Source organism: Mya arenaria, chromosome 6, assembly GCF_026914265.1.
Source record: "Mya arenaria isolate MELC-2E11 chromosome 6, ASM2691426v1".
NCBI classification, from domain to species: domain Eukaryota; kingdom Metazoa; phylum Mollusca; class Bivalvia; order Myida; family Myidae; genus Mya; species Mya arenaria.
This window is the reverse complement of record NC_069127.1, coordinates 83,470,843-83,488,659: the sequence shown is the minus strand read 5'-3', so window position 1 is coordinate 83,488,659 and position 17,817 is coordinate 83,470,843. Positions and strand designations below refer to the sequence as shown.

General features: G+C 34.5%; 1 protein-coding gene across 1 annotated transcript in view; it reads left to right on the top strand.

The window, feature by feature from the left end:
• Window positions 1-16,752, top strand: part of LOC128238115 (phosphatidylinositol phosphatase PTPRQ-like) — a 29,325-nt gene extending 12,573 nt beyond the window's left edge. The window contains exons 10-26 of the mRNA XM_052953686.1: window positions 814-945; window positions 1,623-1,876; window positions 2,265-2,334; window positions 2,621-2,776; window positions 2,894-2,998; window positions 3,110-3,206; window positions 3,587-3,784; window positions 5,626-5,697; window positions 6,013-6,094; window positions 6,555-6,657; window positions 7,429-7,508; window positions 8,249-8,383; window positions 9,361-9,495; window positions 10,906-11,057; window positions 11,445-11,595; window positions 12,050-12,158; window positions 15,030-16,752. Of these exons, the coding sequence (XP_052809646.1) occupies window positions 814-945; window positions 1,623-1,876; window positions 2,265-2,334; window positions 2,621-2,776; window positions 2,894-2,998; window positions 3,110-3,206; window positions 3,587-3,784; window positions 5,626-5,697; window positions 6,013-6,094; window positions 6,555-6,657; window positions 7,429-7,508; window positions 8,249-8,383; window positions 9,361-9,495; window positions 10,906-11,057; window positions 11,445-11,595; window positions 12,050-12,158; window positions 15,030-15,094 (2,096 nt within the window). The 3' untranslated portion in view covers window positions 15,095-16,752. The remainder of the gene's footprint in view (window positions 1-813; window positions 946-1,622; window positions 1,877-2,264; window positions 2,335-2,620; window positions 2,777-2,893; window positions 2,999-3,109; window positions 3,207-3,586; window positions 3,785-5,625; window positions 5,698-6,012; window positions 6,095-6,554; window positions 6,658-7,428; window positions 7,509-8,248; window positions 8,384-9,360; window positions 9,496-10,905; window positions 11,058-11,444; window positions 11,596-12,049; window positions 12,159-15,029) is intronic.
• The last annotated feature ends 1,065 nt before the right edge of the window (window positions 16,753-17,817 follow it).

Below are 17,817 nucleotides of genomic sequence, written 5' to 3'. Positions count from 1 at the left end.
CCACAGTTATATAAACATTCTGTCTTTACAAAAGTCACCCTTTTACCTCAATTCAAGTGATATGAACTGTCTATTTAACTTGTCTCTTATGTTGTCGCATACAATGGGAAGTAAAAAAAAAGTGGCGAAATGTCAACAGATGCCACCCAGTTGGTGGGATTCGTGTGGACGTGAAGTTTAGTCGGAAATTAAACCAAATGAAACATCACCTTGAAACTTCCCTATTACATGATACTTTTCAGTTTAAAATTAAATAAAAGAATGTTGACATGAAAACATTTTAATACTCTTTCTGGTTTGTTTATGTTGCATGTTCTTATCTCTTCGAACTATGTCACCTGTAGTGAAATTTGTTCAGCTTACCCTTATTTCAAAATCCAATTATTTATTTTCTCTTGTCACGTTTTATCATCAAGTTAAATATTCAGGTAATAAAGTCTGGTAAAACGTTTATTAAACCATATATAGATATAAATCAATGTCCGTAAGAGGATCTAGCGTAGCTTTATTTTGAATGAAATACGAGCAGAGTGGTGTATATACTATTAGTGTCATTGAACTGCCAGTATCTTGTAACGCTTAAGATTGTTCGAGAACAAAAAGGGTCTGGTGTTAATTGTCAATCTCAAAGGACCACCATTATGGAATGATATCTATCTATCTATCTATCTACCCAGATGAGCTACAAACGAAACCGGTGTGTGTGTATATATATATATATATATATATATATATATATATATATATATATATATATACACACACACACACATATAAACACTAAAAACATCATGGGCTTAATACACTTGCCAGATTACACGAGCACTGGATGTGAGATAGAGTACCTCCGCGAATTTTGGCAGTACCAGGTGGAGGTCATTGCTGAAACCAAGGGAGGGATCAGTGAACCAACACTCTCTGAGGATTTCTATACACAAGAATCAAGTATGTATATCAGAACCATATTTGAGCATTGTTTGTAAAAGATCAACTGGTAAGTTCTTCTTTATATAAAGATTAAACCCTAAAAACTGTAATCCGCATACTTTGCTGAAAATAATCTGGTGAAAGTTTAGTTGCAGCGGATGTTATATTTTGATTAACTTTTACTTATTATGTGAGCTTCACCCTCAAATTTTGACCGTTTTGACAACTTTCTTTATTTTTGTCGCGGAATGAGCATTTTTGCGTTTATGTCTGGACATCAGAGCTATAAGACTGCCGACAAAAGATAAGATCGCGGTTTTCATATTTACGTTCAAAAAATTATGTTTTTAAAAAAATGAGGTTTTCGGCATTTTCAAAACAATTGAAATCTGTTTTTATGAGCTATCTCATATGATTGATTTAAAGGCATGGATGCAAAAATCGGCTTATTCTTTGCCAAAAATAAAAAGGAAAAGTCAAAACTGTCAATCTGTGAAAGTGCAGCTTTTAAGCCTCATGGCAATCCGTATACTTGTTATTTCAATTTAATATGTTCATTTACTAGGAGCTTATAATGTTAAAGGAAGCTCGTTAAATTTGAGGTATTTAATTGTACATGTAGATAACGGCACAATTGTAATTGTATTTATATATAATGCTGAAATGAAATGAAACGTACTTCTGCTTTGTTTCAGCCCCGGGAACACCGACGTCATTATACGTCATTTTTTATTTTACACCACCCGCATGTGACGCCACAAAAGTCAGTGTTACCTGGATCGAACCCAACCTCCTGGACAGACACGCAAATATAACACAGTATGATGTACAGCTTAATGACGAGATGTTCACGTATGACGTTTCCGCCCCTAAACCATTTGACCCACACAACAGAAATTTTTCATTTGAACAGAATGGTCTCAAGGCTAAATGGAAATATCAGGGGCAGGTCAGACTATTCATTTTATTAAATTATATGCCTAACTAAGTTTCCAGAATATTTGTAAGACAATAATTTGACAAAAAATATCATATATTACAAACTAATTTATTTTTGCGATAATATGCTGCCAAACACTTGGTGCTCTTCTCTGCGGTAAAAGCATATCATAGAGTCAATATTAACAATATTTGAAACTGAAATTTTAATTGCCATAACTGTTCACCTTTGTCTTGAATGGCCAGTGAACAATTTAAATTGAACATTTATTTATAGCATTACTACTCTAAAAGCGATCCTATGATACGTTTAGGGTCATGTAATTTTCGGAACTATATTAACCCGATCCAAAAATGTTTATACACAATTGGTAAGATATGTTCATTTATGATTACAGCTGTTTGCAGTTGGAAAAAACGGGGTTAAGGGATTGCCTGCAAATTACACATTTTCGACGGGAATATGTGGTATGTTCACGACCAGGTGGATTGCAAATCCGGTCATTGATTCAGCAGTGTTAAATACATTTTTTATTCATTTGTTTTATTGTTCATTAATTCTAATGTCTTGATTATTATGAAATATAATGACAAACAAACTTTACTCGTGCTTTCCATATTATATTCACAGTTGTCGTTCTTTTACTAAAATTATTTTTGGTACACATTTATATAAATTTGTTTCAGTATATTAACAATCACTATAACATTTTCTTGTTTCAATGGGCCATAATTATTTCTTTTCATCGAAAAGCTCCCCCCAAAATGGACTCCGATCTTAGGAAATTAGAGATCACCTCGTCATCGGTGATTTTTAATCTTGATCCTGATTTCTTCAAGAACGAAAAACAAGGGAAGATAGTGGAATATGGCATGGTAGGAGGAAACGGACGAGATGTAGTCAAAATAGGTATGTTTAATGGGTTTTAGATTTGATTCCACTGAGACAGCAAAGTGGATTGTCTTTGTTAATGATTGTGTCGCGTTATGTTAATGTTTTAACGCAGAATATTTCATTTATTTTCAGTAAATGGAAACACTGTTTTGAGTTTAGGAAGCTGGAGCAATTTTACATCGAATAATCATCAGGGTGCTTATAGATTCAATTTCAACCTGACGCCTAATGTGAACGGTAAAGTCGTTATATTGTTATTCACTTTTTCTTTCTTTCCGTTTAAAAGTTTGCAATATCTAAAGTTATTACGACTCGCTTTTAAATGTAACAGTGTAACATTATTTCCAGGCAAATTTCGGCTAGAAGTTGGACAAAATAGAACCTGCACAAAAGCGGATTTTAAAGAGTTCTGCAATGGACCGCTTCCTAGTGGATTAGAATTATGGTAAACCGCATTGTTCATAAGTGAGACAAGCCTTTATTTAGTTATGTTTTTACGTTATTCTTTTTGCGAGAGAAAGAGGGAAATTCTTCATTATCTGAATGTATGCGGGGAGATGCGACGATTGTGACGAAAGCTGATAGCTAAATAGACATACGTTTGAGCTAGTTCTAGGTAGAACCCATTTCTGGTGCCAAATGTGAAAGGACCTGAGATGGCTTTTATTTACCCGAATTTCCGTTTTCATAAAGATAGGTTTGGCGTGAACATTTAAAAAATTTAAAAGATTGCTAACACACGATTTCCCATATTTAGATCACACTGTCTATATTTATAAAAACAATTTCTGTACACAGTAATGCCAATAAAATTACTTTTGACAGGGTTAAGGCTTATGCCTGCACTGCGATCAATTTATGCACTGTGTCCGAGCACTATGGACCTTTCACAATCCAACAACCACACCAAGATTCGAATGACGGTGGTGTGGATGGGGCCTTGATTGCATTGCCCATTCTTATTGCCATCCTTATCCTCATCAGTATGTTTCTGGTTCTTTGGTGGCGAGGAGCAATTGACCCGTAAGTGTGGTTATATGTTTGAACAATAAAAATATGAACGATAGACTATTCATTATGAACACTTCTGAATAAATGTTTGTTTTATTTTGATTTACATCGTTTCTTCAAAGAGCACATACTGTGCGTGTTATGCTTTGTGCAAATGCAGCATAGTTATTTTATATACTCGCGGTCAATGAAAACGCACCAAAATGTATTCACATTGATATATACAGCGAATTCAGGCATTGTCATTTGTGAATTTTCTGCATGTATACATTGTATAAGTACATACCTAAACTCCAGAATGTTAATACGCTAGTAAAACGTTTGTCTATAGTTTACACTTTGGGACGTTTGAGTGACGCACAAAGTCATGAAGACATTGATATGGTAGCCGGTGGTATGTCGTACCACGCGGATGCACGAATGATGAATTGTGACTATATTGCGATTAGTGAGAAGACACAAAGAAACTGGCTATGTACAGATCGACCGCAGCCAGGACGTGAACGTGACGTCTCTCCAAGAAGACCATCATATTGTCCTTTCCCATCTACGAGACCACTTCTGGACATCAGTACAGACTGCCCGGGTGACACGCGGATTTAATCAGCAACGAATCAGTCGATCAAAGGTCCGTCGACGTTTACTGGTTGCAGGGATAAGGGCATATGCTGCGTTCAGGGGCAATGTCGTTACGCCGGAAAGACGAAGGAACCGCCAATTGTGGTCCCGCCAACAACTAAGATGAACGCTAAACAAGTGGAAAAAAGTCTTATTCACAGACGAGTCCTGATTTTGCATAGATATGCTTGATGGTAAGCGTGAGGTATGGCGTCGACGGTGTGTAAGGTACGCCGACTGTTGCGTAAGACAACACTCTTGCTGGGGAGGAGGCAGTCATGGTCTGACCGGCATATCCTGGCAGTACAAGGGTCCGCTGACTTTATGACACGTCAGAACATCAATGTGTTGTCATGGCCTGCCTTCTCTCCGGGCTTGAGTCCCATTGAGCATATTTGAGACCAGCTAGGACTTCAGGTACACAGTGGACGTCACGTCATCAACAAAGAGGCCGAGTCTGTGCAGGCGCTTCAGGAGGAGTGTGGAATACTCCCCCCAGTACCGCGTACAACGTCGCTTTTGTAGTATGAGACGCAGATACCAAGCTGTCCTAGATGCTAATGGCGGGCATACTAGATATTGAAATTGTGGATTTCAGTTTTTTACCCCCGACGTCTTAGGTGGTAAAAATCATCATTTTGCAGGAGTTACATTCCAGAATAGCATTAACTTCATTTTACTGTATGTTTTCTAATGAAACTTCACATCAACGTCATATTATGATAAGAATGTTCTCTGGTGCGTTTTCATTGACCGCGAGTATACTAGCGTTTCATATGTTTTATATAGTTGCATATTGTTCAAAGAAATAAAGATTAATTTGTAATGTGTCTCTTTTACCATGTCTGTAAGTGTTTTCTTTGTTTTTGTCTATATTAACACTCATATCGAAACAGTAGAGTGAGGTCTGAACAGTGCTTTAGCTATCATGCGGATAAATTACAACAATATTCACTTCAATCACAGGCTAGTTACTGAGCTGTGTCCTTGCCAACATGGATAAATCAGTAGAGTCATGCCTTTACCGTTATTTTTGAAATCATGCATTTATGCTGACACGCTCGTGTATTATTCCAATGACTCTGGCGTTGGGTGCAGTACCTAATGCTAAGATAGTGTATTCTCATGTATAAAGAAAACCAAATACTGGACCATAAATACATCGGATGAAAATGTATATGATTATAGTAAGACCGTGAAAGATATTACATTGAACATTGTTTTAATGCTTCCAGACTTAAGTGGATGATTGGAGGGGGCGAGGAAGATGAACTAGTAACCCTTCAAGAGATTGCAGATCCCGACAGGTCCTAGTCTGTTATTACATATTGTTGTTTTGTCAGTGTATTGCATTATCGTAACCTTTGAATATGGCTAATATGTTCTGGAACACTTATAGCTTAATAATATTATGAAAATAGTAAAATCGTTTTTTAATTGAATTTTGGTCACTACCAAGTAAAACACAAACCATAATTTCGTTAAGTTGTACTGTATGTTATATTTTTTGTTGTGCTACATATATATGCTTGTATACGAGTGCTTGTTTTAAACTAACTGATCTTGTACTACTGACTTATGGTTTATCCAATTGAAGATCTTATAAAATTAACTCATTTTAGATCCATTCCAATAGCAACATACAGCGAGGCCCTTGCTGATCTTCACAGGGACACACATCTCATCCTGTCAGTTCAGTACGAGGTACATGCCACTTTGTTACGACTGTATATGCTAGTACATTTATTAAGCACCGAGTCGACTTGGTGTCGCGGTAAAGATGTCTATTAATGGCTACTAATACTCGATTCTGCACGGACTCGAGAGTAATTCAAAAAAGCAAACAGCTGTCTTCACAATCAAGCTCATATACATTTTAAGAGACGAATTGTGTAAGAGTTATATTTCTTCTATATAAAAACCATTCGTTTTATTTAAGATGTAATCACTATGTGGGGATCGTATTTTGCCTATATGCGTTGAGCCCTGAATCACTTGGTTGACCATTATATTGTCATATTATTTTAGTTGATTAAGCGACAGAGAGATTTGAATTACGTTAAATTATTGAAGTTCTTAATGTCATCTTAAAACGTTGCCTTATCAACTACAACCACAATAACTACTTTGACAGCTAACATGTTGTATGTTTTATTTATGGAAGGAGATAAAGCGACGAGCGGGTCAAATAGAAGTGAGGTCAGGTTTCGAGGCTGCCAACCTTGAACCAAACAAGCCCAAAAACAGATGGGTCAACATTCTACCCTGTAAGTAATGAATTAACCTTCACATGTAATACCTACATAGATCAGAAATCTCCCGATGAAAAGAAATAGGTGTGAAGACTTCAGTACATTTATTATACAATTTAAATTACTGGTTGTGCGAACACCCTGTTTGTTTTAGTTTATTTGAACAAAGTGAGTATGTTTCTAAACGTGTTGGTACATATTAGTGATGTGGTGCAAGCATATACTATACATAAGTCGTATACGAATTGGCTCCGACGATATTTATTCTCATACGGGACCTTAAAGTTTGTTAACAAAATGTTGAGTTAAAACTGATATACATATTATCCACTATCTACTTAAAATGCTACAAATAATTTGGCAAGTGATATAATACGTATTCTGGCAAAGAGCAACTGAACATGTCACTAGTCAAGAATGAAATTTTCAATTTGTATACAAATAAACGACAATAACCCTTGAAATCACTGAGCTTTATTAAAATTTGTAAAGAAATATATTCACAAAGTGGGTTTCGAGCACTTAGCTGGAAATAAGAAGAATAAATTTGGACTGTACCATAACCTCTGTACCAACAACAGTCTTATTGTGTACCTACTCTAGTATGTTATATTCAATTTATAACCTGTCCATTGTAATTGTGATACAAGCAAAGTGCATGTATTAGAGCAAATGTCGTTTGTGAATTATGTCATTTTAGTAAATATGTAGATAATTGTGTTTACCTTACCTTTAACACTCATGCACCGTTATTGTCTAACGAAGTTATATTATTACTAACTCAAGTCGACCATAGCCGGGTCAAACTTCAACAGTTGGATGACGATGACCCAGAATCAGACTATATTAATGCTAACTATATGCCTGTAAGTTGAAACACTGGTGGACTTTAAAGCTCTGCTATTCTAGTCTCGGTTGCATCTGGCTAAGAGTAAATACTATATTACTGGAATGCTTCATTTATAAAATCACAAGTACTCCGGTTCATTTGCCACCAATTGTAATATTTTTAAAAAATCAAAAACACGCATTTTTATGTAGACAGTATTCAAGTCTTAAAGGTTCTGTTGGTAAAACTCCTATATTAAGCACATATTTTTGTATATGTCTCTATAACATTCTGTATACATCCATGTCCTTCCGAAATGTTTGGATGCCAGATATAAGCTTATAATCAGCCAATAGTGTTAAATTGTGATATACTTTGAAAATAGCGTTATTGCATGGATAGGTATGCTTTGCGTTTTATTTACTTCTTACCTACCTTCTGAAATATATATTTAAAAAAAACATGAAGAAATGCTTTGTTCTTTGTTGGCATTTTTTAGTTTATCTTTTTAAAATCGTATGTGTTGATGTTAGATAAAGTATATATTTATACTTAATATTATAACATACTGTATGGCTATACGCAGTAAATCGGTGATGGTTAAGCATTATTTTGCATTATTCTGTCAACAATTTATATAGAATTATAACTTCTGAAACTAGATAATTATTGTTTTGTAACTTATAATGAAATAGCAAAGACTTCTTAGTTTTTAGTTGTATGAAAACATAACGATAACTTTTCTTTGAGTCATCTAAAAATCACCATGTGCTGTAGGGCTTTCACCATCAACGGGAGTTCATAGCAACCCAAGGTCCGTTGCCCGGAACAATCGACGACTTCTGGCGAATGGTGTGGGAACAAAACGTCATGGTGATCGTCATGTTAACACAATGCAAGGAGAGAAATAGAGTAAGGATTTATTTGTATTGGAATTTATTCATATCTGCCAGTACTCATTGGCTGCATTCATGTTTATGATAAATTTGTGGTGTTGGTACTTGTGTATGTAGTGTAAGTTTGCTTTTGGTGTCTGTATTTCTGAATGTGATGTTAACAATGTTTGTGTCTCTAGTTCATTGTCGTTTGTGCCCTTGCCTTGTGCCCTAAACATATTTTATTTTTGAATTTTCGACTACTGGGCTTGTCCCTGAATATTTCATTGTATTAAGTACTTAAGTATGATATGTACAATCATTTGCCTCCTGACCCCATTATTTTTGTAAGTCATTAAAGTGTAGTAGAAGATTATTTCAAATTAAAACTGATAAAACTATTGCCATCATGCTGTTTTGACAATTAAACACTGAAAATTGACCATTAAACTTCCGATTTATATTAAAATAAGCACACAAAAAATCATATCTTTATCTGAAATGTCTTTAAGTTTATTGATTAGCGTATTAAAAATCAGTAAGTAACACGCTGTTGAAGGATACTAAAATTATATGGGTTATCCAGGCATGCACGTTAATTATTATTGCCTATGGTCGGATGACATGACAAGCTAATTTGTACCTCGGATACATTAAAAACATTGTTCATTCTAAATAAATAGGTCTGCTTATTTCACAGAAACCTTTGAAATCGTTAACACAAAATATATACCATTTATGATGAAAGCAAAAAGCAAATGGTGGTGGCTTTAATGGTGTGTGTGTGTGTGTGTGCGTGCGTGCGTGCGTGCGTGCGTGCGTGCGTGCGTGTGTGTTATACTAATGGAACAAGGTACCAACAGGTTTCCAGTGATGGTCAATAAAATTGTTCCCGCTGGCTTACGACGTTGACGACTACATACCACAAAGACGAGTTTCATTTTCTCGAACACTTGCCTGTTCTGAAAAAAAATGGCTTTAACAATGATAACAATTGAATTTCTCTGTCTACAGGTAAAATGTGAGATGTACTGGCCGGACACTGTCCAAGAGGCAAAGCAATACGGAGATGTTGTGGTCAACCCGACCTCGATAACCAACATGAACAAGTTCAATATCAACATCTTCGGCATCTCTCACGCCAGCGATGTAATGCACCCCATGTTGCAAGTTTTTTTTTAAAATAATATGTTTTTTTTTTAAAGTAATGATGATAATAATAATAATAATAATAATAATAATAATAATAATAATAATAATAATAATAATAATATAAGACAAGCATTACTATTTTTCTATTTCACTTTTTTGATCGCTTTTTATTCAGAAACTGATCCAATGTTTATGACCACAGGATATCGGCCAAGTTCGATTATGGGGCAAATAGGATAAGTTGATCAAGGGTAATTACCCACGAAAAATTAAAAATATATGCCAATTTAACATGGCAACACTCTTATACCTCCAAATTTTCCGAATCATATCTAAAACAAAATATGACCTTAAGATATCGCCTAAATTTGACTACGGGCCAAATTCTGACTATTAGTCAAGAATTATTGAACTTGGCGAAAACAAAAAAAATGACATATTTAACATTGTTTACACAGTACATTCATGTATTCATCAATCTTGAATAATTTTGGACACAATATATTTGACAAAATATAAGTTCGATACTAGGGCAAATCTTACTGTAGTTTTAGTGTAATTGCATTTGATTTATAAAACAACATCCATTTTAGACATTCATATCACTCTAGCGGTTAACTTATTCACCAATTTCAATCGTATTTAGATATAATATACATGTATATCAAAACAACATCGCGGTCAAGTTCGATTGTGCAATGAAACAGATAAGAATGCCATATCTAGCCTTGTTTACACTTTAGCACACTTAATTGTTTATCAATCCTCATCATGACTCAATTAAAAACATTTGTTTCTAAGATCTTTCCCAAGTTCGTTTATCGGCCAAATATGCCCAGTAGGTTACGAGTTGTTGCCCTACAATCATTAAAAAGCTTTTAGTTGTTAACACTCTAGTACCATCTTTATTCAACAGTCCTAAAACTATTTAGAATGCATGTGTATGATCATAACGTTGAGGCCAAAAAACAATTATAGTGCTTTTTATTTATTGAAAATGTAACAAGTAAACTCAAAGACGAATCTTATTAACTCAACAGGGGGTTTAACTGTAGTCGTACAACAAGAATGATTGTCTTTATCAAATCTTCGTAATGTTTTTTGTAGGTTTTTACGTTGGAAAAAGTAGGTCACTAGCTAAAATCATAGAAATAAAATAAATGCCCTGACCATAGTCGAATATCAGATGAGCGATATGTGCATTATTATTTTTTACGCATAGTATTTGATAAGAGATTGCTTGTTTTACTCGTATTATTGGAAAAAGTAAGGCCAACAAAGCGCAATTTATTGAGTTAACGTGACTGCTGTATACCGATATGTAGTCATCTATATAAGAGAGCCATTAAGGCCGTCATTGTTACTTAAACAATTGTACACTGCATTACTGCTTTATTAAATTTTTAGCTAACGAAGACTAGAAAAGTTTTGCAATTCCACTACCTGGACTTTATGGATTTTACGGCTGCCGTGGAAGTTGAAAATTTCATCGAATTTGTGCGCACAGTTCGAGGTCACGTGCCCCACGATATGACCAGCCCTATGGTTATCCATTGCAGGTAAGCATTGTGTTAAAAGAGACAAACTTCTTATTGTCATAAACATTGACATGATCACCGTTCGTGTTCAGGGATCGTCTTCAAATTTTAAAACAAAACATGTTTAATGAGTTTTTATCAACACTTACCAGTTGTTGTCATTACACTGTTGTTGGGAATCGTGTATGCATACAATAACAGAAAATCGTTCTACACAACATTACTGTCAATTACAGTTTTAAATCTATACATCTATTTCTTTATGTTTTAAGAGTTTTGTACTTTCAAAATAACTCTTTGTATAATCATTCGAATATAGTTAACAGTTGTTGCCCTTGGAGTTATTTAATGATGGCATTTATTTGACTATAGTTGTAATACTCTCCTCCATTCATGTTTATATTTCAGTGCTGGCGTAGGCAGGACGGGCTCTTACATCGCCATAGATCACTTGCAAGAGTATCTGAACTCTCCCAAGTTCAGTTCCGATGACCACATCAACATTTTTGACATGGTCATGGAAATGAGGGAACAGAGAGTCAACATGGTCCAGACAGAAGTTAGATTTTGCCTTTTATAAGTTTAAAACTGAATTAGGTTCGAGTGGATTAGATAATTTTAATTTTCAAGAAATGGCTGCATTTTGTTTGCTCAAATCTAGAGAGTATCACGATTTTCTACATTTAAGAGCAAGCAGGTAAGTGGTCACATGCACGAAGCTGTATATATATCTATTTTGGACATATAATAAGCCTTACCGTGAACCTTTAGTCCAAAAGTGGGACCATCGTATCGTACTTGCCCTATTCGAGCTGTTTGTCCAAGTATAAATATTATTTTATTAGAAACAGATAAAAAAAATGTTTTTTTAATTATGTAAGACACACCTAGTTTGAATTCGGAGATAATACTTTCAATTCAGTTAGTGTTCTTATGGCAGTCTTCAATTCAAATTATTGATCTTACAATAATTGGTCGTACGGTCGGTTAAACGCCAACTTTGTTTATTACAGGCTCAGTACATCCTGATCCACGACTGTTTTGAGTGGATGTTGGAGGACAAGAATAAATCTCTGAAAACTACAGAGTCGATGGAGGATCTGTACGCTAACCAGGCATACGGTAAATTATGTAACATGTATTATTGAGTGTTTTATTCTTGTCAGTGTCATGACTATAACTTAAAAGCACATTTGTAATAAGAATTTTAGAACAACTACATGAAAGAAATTGATGAAACCGACACCGATGAAGGGTTCCTCACTTAATGGCAAAAGTGAAAAATGAAAATGGCAACGCTGTCCATCGCTCCTGTACTTTAACACCTATTTTTATGTTCGTTATGTTTTAGGTTCCAACATACTCGTACCACGTTAGTTTATATTACCACGTTAGTTTATATAAATATTGAGCCGGACTGTGAAAACAGCTGAAAACTGTTGTGAATAACTCTGATCCTTTCCCTATCAAATAGTCAGTTCAGTGCCGATTTGAGGAATTCATTAGAAAGTACTCCTGGTTTGGGATCGAACCCATAACCTCTTTGGTAAGAGGCGGTCACATTTACCACTTACACCGTTGGACATATAGATACGACTTCAAAAACTTAAGCAGTTGCTTAGAAATACGTTTCTAAGCTATTTCAATGTTTTACGACCAACTTTAACGAATCCTTTTAAACAGTACATATCATACAGAACGTTGCAAACGGCAGACAAGTTTCTTACTTTTACCAAGCAACTGGAAAATCAAGTATATGAGGCGATTTGGGAGATACAATTCTGCTTCTAATATTAAAGTGATTTGTTTGCAGAGGGTAGGAGCGGATCTGACGTGTATCCGGAAGATTACTCCTATCATCAAATGTTGTAAACTTTATTTTTATTAATAATTGATTAAAATTCAAGTTTTCGTGAAATCAATGGTATGTAGAACGTGTATTTAAAGCGGTATAACATCAATGTAAACACAAAAAGGACATTAATTTACTATACAGGTATTGGTTTAACGTAACTGTTTTGGTCGCCGCATTTCTTTGACATTTTTTTTTAGATTGTTGATTTAAGTGCCGATGACTTTACTTGTAATTGTGACTGTGCAATTGCGCTAAAATAACAGAGTGTCATAAAAATTGGTTTATATAATTCTTAAATTTTGTTGAGTTTATTTATTTTATTTATACTGTTTACAAATACCACCGCTTTAAATCAAAATCGAAGCCAAATTATTTCAAGTTTTGATTTGAAAATGAACAAGTGTAACCCAAGTTTCGATTTTTAAAGAGGCTTTATGTAAACGAACATCTGCAAACAAATTTCTTTAAACAATTCGAGACTGTGATATTTAAAACATGGTCATTGAAGTATTACGACTTTTTCAGATAAGAAAGCAGGAGCAAGTAAACAAACTCTTGACAAGCATGGAAATGAATTAAGATATCCGATATAAAAATTCGATTTTCCTTTCGTCATGCTACTGGGCGTTATGTTCATTTTTGATGCTAGGCGGCCCAATATATTTATGTATAATATGTTCTATAAATGACAGAAAGAACACTACTCGTACAGGTATGGCAGTTGGTATTTAAGTTCTGTAAATGAAATAGGGAGTGAAATGATAATTTTTTTCTATCTTGCAAGGTCAAAACGGTGTGTAATTTACAAAAAAAATTATCCACACACCCTTTCATATGACAAATATTGGGCCACCGGGCGACACAATTTCACATTACTGTGCATCGAATATCTTTACCTGCTTGAAAATGAATCAAATATCTTGAATGAATTGAAGCCTTGGACAGTTTTGTTATACTGAACGACAGATATGCATTGTTAAAGTCTACACACTCTGTTTCCTACTGAATATTTATTTGCAACAACTTGATTTTGAAATTGCATAGTCTAACAATTGTCTTCAACTTGTTCCAATTTAGATTGTTTTAGCTTCTAGAATGTTTTCTCGTCTGTATAATATGTATCATCTATTTTACTCTGAGTCTTGATGCATTTATTTAAATGCTCGTTTACCTTTCAAATCTTGGGTTTCCTGTTGTGATTTTATTCGCTATTGCAACCGTCTGTTGTTCGAGTATTGCTCATATAGAGGTCATCTTATCGATCGTGTCGTACGACCGATTTTCCAATCCTTTATTATTGGTTGTTATACTATATATTTCGACTGCAATATACTATAAGCTTATTCCGATCTACATTTTTTTTAATTCTTTTTAAAACACTCGTTTAGTATTCAACTTAAAGTCTTGATCTTACGATACTGTGTATGAAATACGCTTCCATTTGCGTTGCTTATGAAATGTTATTGCCTTATTTTGTTGGGCTGGGTATTCTTTGCTCGGAACATAATTTTATCAGAAAACCTGTATACAACCAACATCATTTATTATTTCTGGTATAATACTTTTAAAGCTTTATATGGAAAATACCTTATGACAGACCAGCCTATGGCTGAAATGATTCTGTTTACGAGAATGATGAAAGCCCGTTACCAGTATGAATGACTGTTGTAAAATGAGAATTTTTGTAATTATTGCATATATGTGTTGTGATAGTTTGTTTTAATATTGTAAATTTCAAGTACATAAACTATATTTTGCCATAGTTTATTACCACATTGTAAACACCATACTGCAAATGTGCTACCTTTATGTGTTACCTTCGTAAAATAATGTTTGTATTGCAGTAATAATGAGTATTATAATTTTACAATTTATAAAACGTCCAGCGGTTTTAATTAATAAATTACGAGAACTAGTAATTTGATTGATCAGTCACGAGGCGAAAATGAAATCCATATTCATCATACCCATATATTTGTTATTTTAACACCATATTTGGTCTTATTGAGAGGTTATTATATGGTCACGTGGTGTCATTGAGTGATACTATACCCGGGGAATTATTGGCCAGCGGGAGATCATTCAAAGATATCGTGCACCCATATATTAATCTGTAATTTATTTTAACGTATTTTCAGATCCCTTTCCAGACGTCGAGTATGAGAACGTGAATTATGAGAATAAACAGAGAACAGAGCTCTGAGTGGCATTTGTCGGATATTCTGAGTAAAAGAAACAATACAATAAACAAAGAACAGAGTTGTTTGTGTCAGTTGTCGGAATTCCGAGCAGAAGCAACAATACATAAACAAAGAACAGAGCTCTGAGTGACATCTGTCGGAATTCTGAGTAGAAGCAAAATTATAATAAACAAAGTACTGAGTTCTGAGTGGCATTTGTCGGAAAAGTAGTGTTCATTGATGCATATGTTGTAAATTTATCATAATAATATTTCAATACAAACCAATAGCATATATATTATGTAGTGCATTAACTCATTTTGTCATTATTAATCACCAATTATGAAATCAGTGTTCTTGTGAAAAAGGTGTTTATGGATTATGAACTCACACTTATTTAATCGTATGTCGGTCAATAGCAAAACAAAATTGCCTTAGATTGGAGAATGACCAGTAAACTATTGCATAGAGAGGCACTGGGGTACTGATTACTGACGACAAGCCTCTTAATAAGTGTTTTAGTAGATAAAATATTTATTATATTTTTGCAATAATTTATATAAAACACACAACATGAACGTGCATTAAAAGCACGAACGGAGGAAAAAAATGTATTATAATATTCACGAGTACATCCCCATGTTGCTAAGTAAAATGTGAACAGATTTCTATTCCGTTATTTGAAGTACACAACGCATAAGTTTGAGAAATAGTTCCAATATAAACATGCTTTTTTAATTTAAAGGGACTGTACACCAGATTTGCAACAATTGTTTTTTCTGTAACGAATCTCAGGACAATTATTTAATTTAATAGAATGTGTAACGCTTTGATAGCATAATTGTAAAAAAGTACCAACATGTAAAAAAATGTGTCGGAGACCGGATTCGAACCTGTGTCTAGTGTTGTATCCACTGTGCTACGAAGGCTTTCTCCATTCGAGTCGTATATTTAAGCTATATACCTAACTTGGTAATATCACGTGTTAACACCAACTAGCCAATCACGCACAAGAAAGACTACTAGGAGACATACCCAGTAATCTTTTCTAATGGAAAAATACGAAATAACTGCTAAAATTAAATAAATTGTAAACTATGTGGTACTTCAGTTAGTAAGTTTCAATGCATTGTACACATCGATGCCAAGTTTATGTCAGTTTTCGACGCTTTTCTTTTTTTCTTTTTTTTCTTGCAAATTGATCATCTGGTGCACAGTTGCTTTAATAAAAGGTGATAAGTATGGCTAATTATGTAATTCATGATCTTGATCTTTATGTCATTGAAAATTAGAACATAACTACTTTATTTAGAAATGAAACTAAAATCATTAAACAAACCAAAAGAAACGTTTTTACTCTAAGAAAACCCAAACGAACTTGAGACTATTTATGAAAGGTCAAATAGCATTAATTATTTAATGATGATTTATGTAGAAACTCATGTTATAATGATAATTTATAAAGTTGTTATTGATTTGATCAAGTAATAAATGATATTTTCACTTTCAATTTTATTTTGTTTGAATTGTAAATCCTTACAACTGTTCATTTAATAATTAAACGCGTTTTCTTTTGTATAAAGACGCAAACGTTAGCATAGAGCAATTGAAGCAAATGCGTTTTTATGCTGTTTACGCATGTTATTTAAATCACTGAAAATAAACGTCATGGTTTACTTTATTTTGTATCGCTTTTACTGTTCCCATTATATCTTTAAGCAAGTGTATATATATATATATCAGAGAAAAATCGTAAATGAATAAATTAATATTTCTTAATTGTTTACCTGTAAACCCTTGGCAGTTCAAATCTAAGTAAGTCAAATTCCATAAACACTCCCTAATCCGATGACAAAAGATGTAGTAACGGTTTTGGTTTAGTTGGATATAATCCGTCTGTGCTGCCATCCACGCTGTGGTCAAACCGGGCAAACTGATGGTCCAGTGGTAAACCCGACAATATAAGGTCAGACACATAGTAACAATTTTTAACAAATCAAAATTGTTAAAGTGATAAAACATTGCATAGCTTGAGCCAAAACGTCCGGTTTATATACCAATGGTGCGAGAGCCGTCAATCAACTTCACAAAGACATTTTACTATTGCCATTTATGGATTTGGTGTTACCTTTAAATAATTGAAGTGGAGCTGAAAATGATCGGTTAAACAACACGATTTACAAAACTTTCGTAAATTTAGTGCAAACATTTTCTAGGGCAAACAATCAATCACAGGCGATTGTTTGAGTAATCAAAACCAACCCGATTCAATTTGGTGAACATTTTATGGCAAGTTATTTTAAATCCTTCATGGGATTCAAACGATAGCGCGGACACGAAAAGTAGTATATGACATTTGACCACTACGAGTGACCTTGACCTTGAGCCAAAGCGATTGTAACATTCACTCTGTACATTGATTCAGAATTATGAATATTTGTGGCAAGTTATTCTAAAACCCTTCAAGCGGTTGAAGAGATATTGAGCGGACTCGAAATGTACTCATATGACCGTTACCTCTAAGTAAAGGCCCGGTCACACCGCCCGAACTTTGTTGGAGCGTTCCTTGAACGGTAGGGAGAGGGGACCGAATTTCGACAACGCTCGTCACCGCGCACAAAATGGGGAAAAAATCGAAAACACGGGCGTTGCCTTAGTGGTGCACCGCTGTAGCCGGCGTTATTATAGCGTTGGCTTAACGGTAGCGAGCGTTGGTTTAGCGGTGACGCGAGCGTTGATAGAGCGG